General features: G+C 47.3%; 1 protein-coding gene across 1 annotated transcript in view; it reads right to left on the bottom strand.

The window, feature by feature from the left end:
* The window catches only part of LAMA3 (laminin subunit alpha 3), a 291,632-nt gene that overhangs the window by 39,930 nt on the left and 234,541 nt on the right, over positions 1-17,161 (bottom strand). Inside the window, exons 50-57 of the mRNA XM_075353342.1 lie at positions 16,115-16,214; positions 15,860-15,976; positions 15,583-15,762; positions 12,968-13,107; positions 11,367-11,549; positions 11,035-11,186; positions 9,770-9,929; positions 2,574-2,707 (exon numbers count right to left, since the gene is read on the bottom strand). Of these exons, the coding sequence (XP_075209457.1) occupies positions 2,574-2,707; positions 9,770-9,929; positions 11,035-11,186; positions 11,367-11,549; positions 12,968-13,107; positions 15,583-15,762; positions 15,860-15,976; positions 16,115-16,214 (1,166 nt within the window). The remainder of the gene's footprint in view (positions 1-2,573; positions 2,708-9,769; positions 9,930-11,034; positions 11,187-11,366; positions 11,550-12,967; positions 13,108-15,582; positions 15,763-15,859; positions 15,977-16,114; positions 16,215-17,161) is intronic.

Raw genomic sequence — 17,161 nt, 5'->3', positions numbered from 1 at the left:
ATGCCTGAGGTCGGTACGAGTTTGTAGACACCAAACATGTATAGGTTTACTTGTATCTAAGGGGTTAAAAAAAATTCACAAGCTTGTCCAATAAAAGTGGCATACGTTTTGCGCCATTTTCCAAAACCCGTAGCGTTCTCATTTTTTGGGATCTATCGCTCACTGATGGCTTATTTTTTGCGTCTCGAGCTGACGTTTCTAGTGGTACCATTTTTGCGCAGATGCTACGTTTTGATTGCCTGTTATTGCATTTTGCGTAAAACATGCGACGACCAAAAAACGTAATTTTTGCGTTTGGAATTTTTTTGCCACTACGCCGTTTGCCAATCAGATTAATTGATTTTATATTTTGATAGATCGGGCATTTCTGAACGCGGCGATACCAACTATGTGTATATTTATTTTTTTTTAACCCTTTAATTTTCAATGGGGTCAAAGGGGGGTGATTTGAACATTTAGGGGATTTTTTTAAACTTTTTTTTACTTTTTTTTTTATTTTACTAGTCCCCCTAGGGGGCTATAGCGATCAGCAATCCGATCACTCTGCACTATCTGCTGATCACAGCTATACAGCTGTAAACAGCGGATACGGTCACTTCCTGCTTCACTGGCCTCCCGGCCGAGTGAAAACTAAAGTGAAACGTCATAGCTGCAGGCGTCATCACATGACCCTGTGCTACCATGGCAACCACCGAAAGTCACGTGATCACTCACGTGACTTCCGGTGGGGGCGGCGGTAAGTAAAAATCGTGACCGCCCGTATATACATCTCGCTGCCAGACTTTGGCAGCGAGATGTAAGGGGTTAATGTTAAGGGTGGAATGCGATTCTACTCGTAACATGCAGGCACACATGTCAGCTGTTGAAAACAGCTGATATGTGCGCCGATCGCCGCATCCTGCCCGCGGCAGGGGGCGGGGCTTAGCGGCACACGCTTCATGACGGAAGGATCTGTCAGAGGTCGTTAAGGGGTTAAGAGTGTAATCCGCAAAGATCTGTAGTGATTCCACACGTCTGTACTCACCCTGGAAGGGGTTGTCTACTTTGCACAATTCCAAGGTTACACAATGATCAACTGATATCTGCTGTGACCACAATGATCCACTGAGGAAAGGCTGCCCAAACTAATCCACCTGTCCCCCCACTACTCCCTGACCTCTCCTCTCTGCCAATCTCTCACTGGCTTCCCATTGCCTAACGACGCCAGTTCAAAACCCTAACCAGGACATACAAAGCCATCCACAACCTGTCTCCTCCATACATCTGTGACCTAGTCTCCCAGTACCTACCTGCATGTAACCTCCGATCCTCACAAGATCTCCTTCTCAACTCCCCTCTCACCTTCTCTTCCCACCATCGCATCGAAGATTTCTCCCGTGGCTCCCCCATACTCAGGAATACTCTACCACAACATATCAGACTTTCGCCTATCTTGAAAAGCGTCAAAAGGAACCTGAAGACCCACCTCTTCTGACAAGCCTACAACCTGCCATAACCCTCAGTCCGCTATAGCGTTGCATGACCGACTCTACCGCCACATACGGTATCCTCACCCATCCCCTGTAGACTGTGAGCCCTCGCGGGCAGGGCCCTCTCTCCTCCTGTACCGGTCTATGCCTTGTACTGTTTATGATTATTGTATTTGTCTCTATTATGTATAACTCTTTTCACATGTAAAAACACCATGGAATAAATGGTGCTATAATAAATAATAATAATAATAATAAAAAAAAAAACAAAAAGGCAACAGCAAGTGTTCATCTATGCACTATTGTGGGAGAAATGAAGCACTACACAGCTTGTGATCACATCCAGATGTACTGCCTGGCCGTGCTCCGTCCCCCATTGATCCCCCTTTATTAGCTCAGGATTCCCTAATAGGATTTTTAGACCCCTGACAAACACTTTTAGGCCTGTGCCACACATCCGTGCTGCCGGCACGTGTTTGTCATTTTTTACACGTACCGGCGGCACGGAGACACTTTAACCAATGCTACCCTATGGTAGCAGGCACACACACGTAAAACCACACGGAACGTGTGTCCGTGTGCGTTTGTACGTGTGTGCGATTTTCAAAGCGCTGACATGTCAGTGTTTTCTCCGGCAGCACGGGTGTTACACGGCCCGCACCCGTACCACACGGGTGTAGTGTGGATGCGGTCCCGTGTGACACGCGCCGGAGAAAACACACATGTCAGTGAAAAAAAAAAAAAACATTAACTCACCTTCTCCAGCCCTCCTGTCTCTGCCGCTGCTGCCTCTTGCTGCCGACCGCCGCTCATTATTCTCATTGAATATTCACTTCACTGCCTGGCAGCAGCAGCAGCGGGGAGACGGGAGAGCTGGAGCCGAAGATCAGCACCACGGACAGCAGCGCGGACATCAGGAAGGACCAGGTGAGTATAATAATTACTGATTCTACGTGTGCTATCGCGGATAGCACACGTAGAACACACGTGTCACGCACGTACCAGAGACACGTACTTACCTGCACACAACACGCAGGGAAAATACGTGTCTCTCGGCACGTGCGTGAAATTCACGTGAGTGTGGCAGAGGCCTTACACACATACCTTTTGCAAGGTTCAACCGCAACTGTGTCAATGTTGAATGTCTGTCGGAAATTGTACAAGCTGATTGCATTTTGGTTCATGTCATCGAGTTCAATGCAGCCTTGGTATTTTGGAAAATTCAATCTGGGTGGAGGCTTTTAATAAGAAAAGAAAAAACAGTATTAAGAAGGAGAACGCTATGTATTTATTCATTGGAGATGTACCTAACAGACTGGATATGCGATTGTGCGATTTTCCTCTTTCACGCATATTAAGCTAAGTTACAGGACAAATTCAATCACAAGTATGGTATGTATATAGAGATTATTATGACACAATCTTATTACTAATCATAAACTGCAGTGTAATTCAAGTCGGCAATATACAGCGGGTGAAATAGGTATCGATCATGTCACCAATTTTTAAAGTAAATATATTTCTAAAGGTAATATTGTCATGAATTTCTCACCAGATGTCGATAACAGCCAAAGAAGTTAAACCGTAGATGTCCATAAATTTAGTGATGTGTACGAAATGACACAGGGAAATGACACTTCAGGAAAGAGAGGTGCAGCAGCGTGATAACATCATCACACTGCTGCTGGGGCAAAGGTGACTTCAGCTCCAGTAAGCGTTCCATGGAGGAGGTGAAGATTAAATGTATAATCATTTTAGATGAGGGGAGGTTTGGTGTTACTGCCAAGGCACACACATTATGGGGGGGCATTGTGAAAGGGGGTACAGTATAGTGATGACCAGTGGGGTGGAGGGGGATATTTGTCACGCTCCCCGGGTCCTCTGCTCCGCTTCCCGGCTCACCTGCCACGCTCCCCGCTCTCCAGCCTCCATCGCCCGCGCTTCCCAGGCCTCCTGGTCCCCGCTCCCGGCGCCCGTCGGCTTCCCAGCCCCAGCCCGGCTCTGCTGCGTCCTCCTCTCAGCTTCCTGCCCTGGCTTCTGGCACCCGGGCCGCGCGCACGCGCATTAGGGCGCGCGCGCGGTCACTGACCCTTTCTTAAAGGGCCAGTGTCCACTGACAGGAAATGAAGCACACAGGTACGGGGTATAAAGGGGTGCAATGTCCAAGGGGGCGGGGCCTGATCTTCGTGTTTCCCAAGCTAGGAGTCAGGTCTCCTTGTGTTCCTGTGAGATACTTACCTCTCTCTCTTCTAGAGCCGATCCTGCATTGCCATCCGGTCCTGCCGTATCCCGAACCCCGAACGCTGCCTATCTGCCATCCTGACAGTCCGCACCATCTCTGTTCCCTGCGGTGACCCGTCATCTCGCTCCAACGGTTCCGGACCCCGCCTGACATCATCCTGGCTTCCGAACCTGAGCTCCGTCACCCGGACCACCATCAGTGACCCCGTGGTTCCAGGGACTTCTCCATTGTGCTCTTGTGCGCGGACTGTTCTGCTACCTATAGTGCTCCGGCTACCGGACTCCTTTCCTCATCGGGGAGTTCGGCCCAGTGGATCCACCTCCCGGGTCTGCCCATCCACCTGGCCCTGACAGTAAGATCAGGCCATGGATCCCGCCGAAGCACTAGCGGCCTTGCATGAGGAACTCCAACGCCAGCGTGAAGTCCAGACCCGCATGCTGAACTTTATGACTTCCGTGGACGCCCGCTTGAACACGCTACAAGCATCGATCACATCTTCAGCACCTCCGGCCTCCACTAGTCAATCCACGGCTCCCGCTCCCGTGGCAGCCTCCTCGGATGCTTCCAGACTTCGTTTGGCCGCACCACCCCGGTACGCCGGAGATCCCAAGACCTGCAGGGGATTCATAAACCAATGCTCCCTCCATTTCACGCAGCTGCCGCATTTGTTTGCCTCCGACCAAGCCAAGGTCGCCTTCATAATGTCTCACCTAGAGGGCGAGGCACTGGCGTGGATGAACCCCTTGTGGGAGAAGGAGGACCCTATGACCAAGAACCTCCAGGAGTTCCTGCAGGCTTTTCGCAGCACCTTTGACGAGCCCGGACGCGCCTCCGCGTCTGCTTCATCTCTTCTCCGGTTACGTCAGGGAACTCTGACGGTGGGTCAATACGCCATCCGTTTCCGCACCTTGGCTTCGGAACTCGGGTGGAATAACGAGGTCCTAACCGCCGCCTTCTGGGAAGGACTCTCGGGTCGAATCAAAGATGAGCTGGCTGGTCGTGACGTACCGTCCACCCTGGACGCCCTGATTACCCTAGCGACTCGAGTGGACATTCGCTTTCAGGAGCGGTCCAAAGAGGTGTCCCGTGAGAGACGCCCGGTACGGCATTCCTCTCCTCCGCAGAAGTCCGCCGTTCTCCAGTCAACGGCATCTGGTGTCTCCGTCCATGAGCCCATGCAGGTCGACCGTGTGCGACAGTCTGAACAACGTCGAGCAGAGCGGCTCGCCAAGGGTCTCTGCTTCTACTGCGGAGAGGGCACACACCTGCTACGCTCCTGTCCAGAGAGGTCGGGAAACTCCAAAGCCTAGGGTTGGTAGGAGAGGCCACCCTAGGTGCTGGGACTCTCTCAGACCCGGTTACATGGACTGTGCAAGTGACAACGGGAGAGACGCGGTTCACGGCTGAGGCGTACCTCGATTCTGGGGCAGCAGGCAATTTCATCCAGCAGGCCACGGTGGACAAGTACCAGGTGCCTGTTACTCCACTCGACAAACCCCTCGTGATTGCCTCTGTGGATGGGAGACCCCTCTCTGACACCATCTCCTGGATCACCAGGCCGGTTGAATTGCGTATCGGTGCTCTGCACACCGAGAACATCGCTCTCTACGTCCTCCCACACATGTCACATCAAATCCTGCTGGGCCTTCCTTGGTTACGGACACACGACCCTTCAGTCAGCTGGGGCACTGGTGAAATCACTCGATGGGGCTCTTCTTGCCATGAGAACTGTCTGAAGACCATACAACCCATCCGGCGACCTCCAGTTCCAGAGTCCCTACCGGGACTACCCTCAGACTATTGGTCCTTCGCGGACGTCTTTGATAAGAAGGAGTCAGAGGTACTTCCGCCACATCGTCCTTACGATTGTGCCATTGACCTGCTCCCGGGAACTACACCACCTCGAGGACGGATATATCCACTGTCTCCAGCCGAAACAAGGGCCATGTCTTCTTACATCACAGAGAGCCTGGCAAGGGGATTCATTCGGAGATCCTCCTCTCCTGCTGGAGCAGGCTTCTTCTTCGTAAAGAAGAAAGAGGGCGACTTACGCCCATGCATAGACTACCGGGGATTGAACCAAATCACCGTAAAAACAAGTATCCCCTGCCGCTCATCCCCGAATTGTTTGATCGGCTCAGAGGAGCTCGCGTGTTCACCAAGTTGGATCTTCGGGGTGCCTACAACCTGGTCCGTATCCGCTCGGGGGACGAATGGAAGACCGCGTTTAACACTCGCGATGGGCACTATGAATACTGCGTGATGCCCTTCGGCCTGTGTAACGCACCAGCAGTCTTCCAAGAATTAGTGAACGACGTCTTCCGGGACCTTCTCTACGTCTGTGTGGTGGTATATCTGGATAACATCCTTGTCTTCTCTCCGGACCTTCAGACCCACCGAGAGAACGTGCAACTGGTTCTACAAAGACTGAGAGAGAATCGTCTGTACGCCAAGTACGAGAAGTGTGTCTTCGAACAGTCTTCTCTCCCCTTCCTGGGTTACCTCATCACCGATACCGGACTGCAGATGGATCCAAAGAAGGTCTCTTCCATTCTCAACTGGCCTCCTTCTTCTGGACTGAAGGCAATCCAACGCTTTCTGGGATTCGCCAACTATTACCGCCAGTTCATCCCTCATTTCTCTGCTCTGACTGCTCCTCTCTCCGCCTTGACCAAGAAGGGGGCTAATCCAAAGGACTGGTCACCTGCGGCCGACGCCGCGTTTGGCTCCCTAAAGCGGGCCTTTGCCTCCTCTCCTGTACTCCACCGTCCGGAGTTAAACCGCCAGTTCACCTTGGAGGTGGATGCCTCCTCCTCGGGAGCCGGAGCAGTGCTCATGCAGAAGTCCTCCTCCGGGAAGATGGTGACTTGCGGTTTCTTCTCCAAGAGCTTCTCAGCGCCTGAACGCAATTACACCATCGGTGACCAAGAACTATTGGCAGTCAAACTGGCTCTGGAGGAATGGCGTTATCTTCTGGAAGGAGCAGTGTACCCCGTTATAATTTACACGGACCACAAGAACCTGGAATACCTGCGGTCTGCTCAGCGACTGAACCCACGGCAAGCCAGGTGGTCCTTATTCTTTGCCCGGTTCGATTTCCAGCTCCATTTCCGACCCGCGAACAAGAACGTACGCGCTGATGCCTTGTCTAGGTCTTTCATGCCCATGGAGCAGGAAGAGGAGACATCCCAACCCATCATCTGTCCAAGTAAGATTATTCCGGTGGCTCCTGTCACCCTGGCCCAGATACCGCCCGGGAAGACCTATGTCTCTGAGACTGACAGGCAAAAAGTGTTACACTGGGGCCATGCCTCGAAAACAGCCAGTCATGCTGGCCAGAAAAGAACTTGGAGTGTGATTGTACGTCATTATTGGTGGCCATCCCTTCGCACGGACGTCGCCTCTTTTGTCTCTGCCTGCTCCTCTTGTGCCAGGAACTAGACGCCCAAACACCTGCCATATGGTCGTCTTCTGCCTCTGCCTATACCCTCAGTTCCCTGGCAACACATTGCGATGGACTTTATTACGGACTTGCCATTGTCCTCCGGACACACAGTCATATGGGTCGTGGTGGATCGGTTCTCGAAAATGGCCCATTTCGTCCCTATGGCTGGACTGCCCTCTGCCCAGGAACTCGCGGACGCCTATATACATCACATCTTCCGCTTGCATGGCTTTCCATCACACATTGTGTCCGACAGAGGAACTCAGTTTACCTCCCGCTTCTGGAGGGCTCTCTGTAAACATCTGGGAGTAACCCTGGACTTTTCTTCAGCCTACCATCCTCAGTCGAACGGCCAAGTGGAACGGGTCAATCAGATTTTGACCTCTTTCTTACGTCACTACGTCAACGCCCATCATGACGATTGGTTCACGCTTCTTCCTTGGGCTGAATTCTCCCATAATCACCACGTCAGTGAGTCCTCCTCCAGTTCTCCCTTCCATGTCGTCTACGGACTTCAGCCTTCGGTCCCATTGCCTGTATCCTCTTCCTCGGATGTCCCTGCTGCCGATGCGGTAGTCCGTGACTTTACAACCATTTGGGACTCAGTTAAGGCGTCCCTTGCACGTGCATCCCTGCGGATGAAGAGACACGCAGACAAGAGACGTCTGGATCCTCCGTGTTTCTCCCCCGGAGATCTCGTCTGGCTTGCTTCCAAGTACGTCCGATTGAAGTTACCATCTTACAAGCTGGGTCCTCGCTACATCGGACCGTTTAAAGTCCTCGGCAAGATCAATGAGGTCTCCTACAAACTGCAGCTCCCGGCCACGATGAGGATACCCAACTCCTTCCACGTCTCTCTGCTCAAGCCGGTTGTCCTTGGTCCCTTCTCCGCTGCTGCCAGTCCGGCTCCTCCTCCTATTGCTGATGACGACATCTATGCGGTAAGGGATATCGTGGCCATGAAGACCGTACGGGGTCGACAGTTCTTCCTGGTGGACTGGGCTGGGTATGGTCCTGAGGATAGGTCCTGGGAGCCCAGAGAGAATGTGGGTACTCCTCTGATCCGTGCCTTCCTGTCCCGGTTGCGGGGAGGGGGGCGTGGGGGGGGGGGGGGGTACTGTCACGCTCCCCGGGTCCTCTGCTCCGCTTCCCGGCTCACCTGCCACGCTCCCCGCTCTCCAGCCTCCATCGCCCGCGCTTCCCAGGCCTCCTGGTCCCCGCTCCCGGCGCCCGTCGGCTTCCCAGCCCCAGTCCGGCTCTGCTGCGTCCTCCTCTCAGCTTCCTGCCCTGGCTTCTGGCACCCGGGCCGCGCGCATGCGCATTAGGGCGCGCGCGCGGTCACTGACCCTTTCTTAAAGGGCCAGTGTCCACTGACAGGAAATGAAGCACACAGGTACGGGGTATAAAGGGGTGCAATGTCCAAGGGGGCGGGGCCTGATCTTCGTGTTTCCCAAGCTAGGAGTCAGGTCTCCTTGTGTTCCTGTGAGATACTTACCTCTCTCTCTTCTAGAGCCGATCCTGCATTGCCATCCGGTCCTGCCGTATCCCGAACCCCGAACGCTGCCTATCTGCCATCCTGACAGTCCGCACCATCTCTGTTCCCTGCGGTGACCCGTCATCTCGCTCCAACGGTTCCGGACCCCGCCTGACATCATCCCGGCTTCCGAACCTGAGCTCCGTCACCCGGACCACCATCAGTGACCCCGTGGTTCCAGGGACTTCTCCATTGTGCTCTTGTGCGCGGACTGTTCTGCTACCTATAGTGCTCCGGCTACCGGACTCCTTTCCTCATCGGGGAGTTCGGCCCAGTGGATCCACCTCCCGGGTCTGCCCATCCACCTGGCCCTAACAATATTATAGAAAGGGGTAGTGATATTTTGGAGTGTGGGTGTGTGTGTGGGGTGGTGGTATTATGGAGTGGCTCAGTGTGGGGGGGGGCAGTATGGCTAAGGGTAGTGTGGTGGTATTATAGGGAGGGGCAGTGTGGGGTGGTATTATGGAGAGGAGCACTGTATGTGTGTGGGGAATATTATGAAGAGGGGCATTATGGGAGGGGCAGTGTGTGGAGGGGGTTATGGAAATGGTCAGTGTGGAGGAAGCATATTAAACAGAGGGGAAGTGTTTCAGGGGGTATATTATGTAGATGGACAGTGTAGTGGGATAATATGTAGAAGGGCAGTGTGGGAGGACAATATGGAGAAGGGCAGTGCAATTGTGAAACTATGTAATAAATATATACTGTAATTCATAATTATAAATGTCAACACAAGAAATCTAGATGTGTCTTATCAAAGCACTACATTTTGGCAAAGTGGAAAATTCAGTTATGGAATTCAATTCTCTGTGCAAATGGGGCTGATAGATTTACAAGCTCCATCTTTAAGAGGTTCTGAGTCAAAGGGGGTTGACTGGAGAAAGGCTGCTTATAACATGCAGTAAATGTATGCATGAGATTACTAAGGAATGCTACTTACTAAACAATGTCTTGTAGTATAGAGAATAAAACTAAACTGTTCCTTACATTTTCCCTAAATATCTGCTTAAAGCACAGAAAAAGATTTTTCACTGTAATAATAAATGAAAAAACACATGTAGCTGGTTGTAGAAACTCACAGTGAAGTCATCTGGGTATCCTCCAACATAAAACACAACATCGTCAGCATTCAGATTGAGCAGAGTGTTTCTCTGGGTTTCAGCTGTATATGTTCGGGTTGGATCTGGTTTGTTGGATGTGAATGACTTTGTGTAATTCAGAGTAACATATTGGTAGATCCTGAAATAAGACAAGGAGGATGCATGTCTATAATGTATTCTTATGTTTTACCATTACATCAGGTCAAGCATATAACTGATTCTATAAATAAGAATATTAGCATGTATCAGGTAAAAATTTGAAGGTCATAATTCATTAAAGAGGACCAACCACCAAGATTTTAGTATATAAACTAAACCCAGTGTTATACTGGCGCTATCATGGGGATTCTAAACCTACCTTTAGTTGTGACATTGGATGCATACTTTCTGAAACATAGGCAAGTACAGTTTGTGAAATGCAGAGTTCTTTGATTGATAGCAGCTACAGAATATCTAATAGGTGGGTTTGATTTTGCTAGTTATTCACAGCCTTGTCTGCCTGCCTGTTTTTCCTCCCCCTGTCTCTGTTATTACAGGGTGAGGAAGGACAGGGGGAGGAAGGACAGGCAGGCAGACAGGGGCGGGAATAAATAGCTAAACCCGACTCACCTATTACATATTCCATTGCACCTCTCATCAGATAAGAGCGCATTTCACAAACTTTACGTGCCTATATTTCAGAAACTATACATCTGATCTCACAGCTAAAGTTATGTATAGAATCAGCATGATAGTGCCAGTATAGCACTGGCTTTAGTTTATATACAAAAATCCTGGTGGGTGGTCCTCTTTAAGACCGGCATTTTGCACATCAGTCTTCATGAGGGGTGTGGAGAAGTAAGATGAGGCAAATTCAGTAAGAGGCCCACACTACTAGATATACTTTTTTTTTAGTATACGATTGGATTGGGGTTTTGTTAACTGATATCGGTTCAACTTTATATAATTCAATAAAAACTGGAGTTATAAAAAATAAAAGAAATGTCGGCCCCCAAACTTCACCCACGTTGGTAAAGTTGACTGAAAGTGTATGAAAAAAGTAAAAAGTCTCAAAATATTAGCCTTGCTCAATAATTTTGTGCCTTTTTAGAGTGTTTTACGAAACTGCCATAAATACTTTGATGAATCGGGGCCCATGTTTTACTTCCAGGTTGTACATGTCTGCTGTAAAGCAGAGACATCTGTCCACCGGAGCCAACGTCAGTCTCATTAAACTTTAGACATTTCTCCATTCCCATACGCACCTTTCTAGAACAACTCTGTCCAGTATAGCCTCTTCTGATTTACTGGATGAAACAAATGGGTCCACGTTGATTTCACCCACACTGCCTCCAAGATTATACACACACATGAGTCGGCCATCTTCAACACCTACGCCAATGTAATCCTTGGAAGTCTGTAAAGAGAGATGGCTGGTCGTATTCTTATACTATGTACTTATCTTGTGTACTGCAGCCCACCACTAATAACTCTTGGAAACCATTTTGCTTTGTTTGGGAAATTTTTAAATAAATGGTGTAAAATGAATTTTATTGTGTAGAAAGAGCTGATATTTTAGCATTAGTATCGCACTTACATCTTTATTGCCCAGGTACATCACAAACATATTTGCCGACAGCTGACGTTTCCTGCGATCTCCTCGACTTTGCGGTCTTTGAAGGAAGAATGAAAGTGAAGTGTAGGCCTTTAAGTCTTCTAGATTGCTTGGGGGTCGTACTTCAACTCCAGAATTGCCATCAAACCTCATTGGTACAACAACCTATAAAGAGATAATCACATTGAAATGGAACTGGAGACAATGCTCTAGGTGGGTTCTAGAGAGCCACATAAATACAATTCTCCTGCCCACATGTATATGATTATTGGGGCAGCCATCTTGCCCTAGCTACCGTACCGCACTGTTGACAGCAGTCAGAGATATGCTTTACAGCAGCCACGTGGACTATAGAGGGAGTTTTACGTTACTGAGCAAAGAGGAAGAGGAGGTGAGCTGTGACATCACCTACATTATTGTCAGAGGTGCTTTCTGTGTTATCTAGCTCCAGCTTTATGATACAGGTATTACTTTTTATTATATTTCTGTAAATGATTATAATGAGATGAAGAAAAATGAAGTGTCCAACTATCATGTGGCTTCAAAGTCAAAAGTGAAAACTGCAAGATTTCAGGATTCATTGTTAAAATAGATAACATTGGATCTGTGACAAAATATCACCATGAATAAAGAAAAAAACATATTTAAAGAAGTGATGATACAGTCCCTTTAAAGGACTTGTCTACTGCTGGAAAAACCCACATTAATCATTTTAGAGCCCGAATTGACACAAAATGCTGGCTGCTCATCTCCCGCAGCAGCGCTGCTCCCAGTGAATGACATGACATGCTGTGTCACGGGCTGAATGCAACCAACAAATGGCCACTTTTCAGCTGCAGCCTTTACTATTTCATCAGAGCGGACATCCCTCAAGTGAATCACCTGGAAAAGCGTTGCCAGCATGTCCAGTAATGGACAATTCCTTTAAGAATCAAAGCTGAAAAGAAGTTACTCAAAGAAGTAGCGAGTCATATGTGGTTCTCATCCAGAAGATTTCTCCCAAAAATTCAGAATTATTAGGACTTTTGTTTATATATGAGTTCACTTTGACACGGCTATGAAAAATTAACTAATCTGAGGAAGACACAATGAAGAAAATGACAAAGGGCCCGATTCCTCAAAGCTTTCACGACAGAATTTTGGTGTGAAAACATTGAAAAGTCTGAATTAAAAATTGTGCCAAAATGTTGCCACTTTTGTCGTTTTTACGTCAGTTTCTCCCATCCTTGATGAAATGGGTGGAGTTGGGGCGCACCACACCACAGTTCGTCTAATCCATGGTGAGCTGTGGTGTTCTGTATGTCAGAAATCTCACTCCACTCTCTGACTGGAGTAAGATTTCTGGAATAACACATGGAGGCGCACGCCGCTCATCAGATACTCCAGATTCATGAAGGGGTGTGCACTTCTTCATGAATTGGGAGTATCTGACTCCCTCACACCCTCGTCATCAAGACTGAAGAGAAAATGATCTTGATGAGGGGGTGAAAATGAATTGGGGCCAAACAATGAAGAAATCTGCAGTTATAAGGCAGTAATGTGAGGATTAGCTGCAGCGCTGGTTAATGTTGCTCAGATCTCACCTTATTTGCCGCATCTCGGGCTTGCTGAATAAGCTCTCTTATACGACTCACACTCTCAGAGATATTTCCTAAAGGCACAAGACTATTGATCCGATTCATGGCATCAAATACATCGGGAAGGCTCCCGCTCAGTTTCAGCACTAGGTTTTAAAAGAAAATGAGAAATTAGAAAACAATTCAAACTTTTTTCACCTCACAATATTTTGTTTTTGCGCTCTTGTCTCTTGTTCCCCTTCTCCCAAGGGTAAGCATTTCTTTTGCAAGACAAGTTGTAGTTTTGAATGACGTTAATCATTTTGCTATCATGGAAAATGGAGAAACTATTCCAAGTTCGAGCAAATGTTGTAAAGCACCTGCACTTCAGCCATTGTGTTGTGGGATTTATTGTTACGATGTCCATTGTGCAGTACAAATGACCTGAGAACATCATTTTCCAGGTCAGTAAAATTACAGTGATACCGAACTTTTATTTCGGTGGGGAAAAAAAATCAGAAGTTTGAAAAAAAATTGTCTCTTGTACTCAGCACAAATAGGGTGCGGCCCCCCTCAGTGAGTCAGGCATTTCATCTTATGCTTCCTATGGCTGTGTATCCAGTTGGGACCCAGTCACTCTCTGCCCTTATTCACATTGATGTCTGTTGACACCTGGTGAGGTTTAATATTAGAGAGTCCAGGTACTATCCCGACTGGGAACACCTTGTCGCGGTGGGATGGTTTTATGCTTTTTTGATCAAAAACAGTGTTTACTAAGTACCCTATGGTTATGTATATGCATTATGCTTTTATTTTAGTTACAGCAGTGTATATGTTCATATTATTTTCATCTTTGGTTCTCCTTTGTCCTATGGCCAGTGTGAACATGAGCATACAAGCTGCATACTCATACTTCGGCTCACTTTTTTGTTTTTTTTAAAAAAAATGTTTGTGGCCTGCCATTTTCTGAGACCCCTAACTTAAAAATTGTTATAAACTCTCACATTTGGGTACAAATCTCTCCCGAACAAAAAATAAAAATCAATACAGAAAATGTCTGGAGTACATTGATAAATCAGCTGTAAATGGCTGGAAAACCAAACTACGCACAATGGTAAAGATAAAAAACAAACAGGAGAACAAATAAAATAACACATATGTTATTAAAAAACACATAACTAATAAGGATTCGGTGTAATTAAAAAAATAAGCTTAAACCAGCACAGTGGTTAACACTGTATGGTGGCTCAGTGGTTAGCACTGTATGGTGGCTCAGTGGTTAGCACTGCAGTCTTGCAGCGCTGGGGTCCTGGGTTCAAATCTCACCAAGGACATCATCTGCAAGGAGTTTGTATGTTCTCCCATGTGTTTGGAAGGAAACCAGAGAACCTGTAGGAAACCCACACAAAGACATAATGAATAGGGATGATCCAATACCTCAAATATTCGGCATTGCGAATATTTGCCGAATAGGTCGCCACTATTCGCAAATATTCGATGCACAATGCAAGTCTATGGGAAACCCGAATAATAACTATTTGGAACTATTCGGGCTTCCCATAGACTTACATTGCGCATCGAATATTCGCATAGCGGCGACCTATTTGTCGGATTTTCGCGAAGCCGAATATTTGAGGCATTCGATCATCCCTAATAATGATGGGAAATATAAATTGTGAGCCCCAATGGGGACAGTGATGATGATGTCTGTAAAGTGCTATGGAATTAATGGTGCTATATAAGGGAGTAAAATAAAAAACACCAAAAACTAGACAAGCAGAATCCAGTAATGATGTGTGAATAAGATTTAAGCTGACCAATAAATGGAATAGCTGTCGGAAGAACAGATCCTCTATATGTCCTCCTGGCTCCATTAGATCCATGAACTTTCAGCCAAGCATTCCCGTGGTTTCAATAGGGTGAGCAGAGAAAGCTGCTGCTCATCAGTCGCTGCCCGATGGCTTATGTGGAGTACACAAGAGTTTGGTGTCTAAATTCAAAACCTCTGACCCTTACTGCCACCAAAAACATCTCTTGGGGGACAGCCAGGAGACCTCCCCACATATTAAATGACTGGAGGGTTCAGACGACTTATCAAATGTTAATGGCCATACCAGTAATGATTGTAAACCACTGGCACTGTGTGCACCTCTGATGATTTCTAATGGTATGTGGCCTCGATCAGGCATTCTGGAAGCAGCGTAATTTTTCTAGTGGAGACACTAGAGGAGTCTTGTGGGGGAGAATGCACTGTTCTTGCCCACAAACAGTGTCATATACAGGTGGGTATGGCATCTACTGTCTACACAGATGCAAGTGTAAAGAGTGGAGGATCTCCAGGGGTAAATCAGCCCCAATTCCAGCACATGGATGGCGCACACACACACACACACACACACACACACACTCTTCTCCAGGATAGCTGGTGAAACTCTGTAATGTGGGCAGCATCAAACAAGCAGTAATGAATAACAAAAAATAAATAAAAAAAAATAACATTAAATATATAGTACATAAAATTAGACACTAAAATAAAATATCATGGAGCCTAACAGATGGGATAAATGATTCAGTGCTAGCCAATTGCTTCCCAAACTGAATCAATACATCCGTATGATAACACATTTTGTCTTCTTGCTCACCAGAGTTACTTGCTTCCTTCAGAGCCTCATTGAAAATATCGTTCTGCGCCGTTCCCACTGTACCCTTAAGGTTTTCCACATCTTCTTTGATGGGCTTTAATTCCGTTTCGACCTTGTCAGTAATTCCATTTGCATTGGAAACTAATCCCTTAGCATTATTGATCATGTTCTCTATGTCATCTGAAAAGCAGGCAAGTGTTGGTAAATCGGCGGGAGGAGGTTAACATGACAGCAGGTTACAAGTGAGGAAGACACATGGAGAAGACGAGCTGCTCACCTCTCTTGATGTCGTTGATGCTGTTCTGCACAGACGTGAGGTCACCTGACAGCGTATTCTTCTTATCTGTGGCGTCCGTCAATCTGTCCTTTATATCTTCAAGTTGGGGGGTTACATCTGATATTAAAAAATGAATTTACAAAAAATGGTTAATAAGATAGGAATCAATCTGTTTTGCTCTTATGAGTGACATTAAGGCATTGATAGAGATCCAAGATGTAGAGATTGCTTCTCCTTTATGAGCATGAGCTTTACCTGTAAGTGCTTTTTGTGTTCTCTTGGCCTGATCCAGCAGGGCTTCTGAATCCTTCAGAGACTTCTTGGCTTTTCCAGGCAGGTCCTCACTTTGTACTTTCTAAAAAACATAAATAAGATTGTGTAAAATGGTTTAGGAAATGGTTACATAACAATGAATGACAAGTGATGAGATTCTGTCCTGTCTATCTAGACACCACCTGTCCCGGTCCAAAGGTCGGTTCTGACCACCACTGTATATCAGTCTTGTGTGCTGCTGTCCCCTGCTCTAGTGCGGCACATTATTTTATAGGACTAAGCATTGTAGCCACTCACAAAATGCTTACACAGCTAATGGAAGATGTCTTCCATCACCACAATGGGGCAGATATCAGATATGGACCAAGGCTTCACAGCAATGGGACATGCAACAATTATTCAGGTAAAACGCATGCAATAGTCCCCTTCATGTAGAACAGGCAGCCATCATATAACTCAGACTAGTTCTGCCACCTAGTGGTTATCTGCCAAAACGAATCCTGCAATACATTAGTTTCAATTAAACTACTATTAAACCCCAAAATGTAAACAATTATATCTATTTTCTTTGCCCAGGAGTGATAGGTTTACATAATCTATAAGTGATGATTGATCTGTGATGTAAAGGGCAATGTCCGTAAGACTTAAAGCACCACTCCAGCATGTTTTTTAATTTCATCACTGGAGTTGAGCTTTAAATCTAAGCCCCTGCCCCTACTGTTATACTCATCCTCTGGCGTCATCCATTATCAGCGTTGCTCTCGTCAGTCTTCTCCAGCTTGTGACCTGGCGGCAGCTGCAATGTCTCATGGAGTGTACCGGATGTCACAACTCAATACAGCTATGAGAGCCTCGTTCTGGCTCTCATAGACTTGCACTGAGAGTTTGTGACATAACTTTTGACTTCTATACAGTCAGAGGTTAGGGTCACAAGATGGCGCTGTGGGACCAGAGCGGCGTCAGAACAATGGTAAACACACTGAGTATGAGATCGGGGGCAGGAGATCAGTATAACTCATGTATCACAAT

Source organism: Anomaloglossus baeobatrachus, chromosome 6 (genome assembly GCF_048569485.1).
Source record: "Anomaloglossus baeobatrachus isolate aAnoBae1 chromosome 6, aAnoBae1.hap1, whole genome shotgun sequence".
In the NCBI taxonomy this organism is placed as follows: domain Eukaryota; kingdom Metazoa; phylum Chordata; class Amphibia; order Anura; family Aromobatidae; genus Anomaloglossus; species Anomaloglossus baeobatrachus.
The sequence above is the reverse complement of the archived record's forward strand: the minus strand, read 5'-3'. Positions and strand labels throughout refer to the sequence as shown.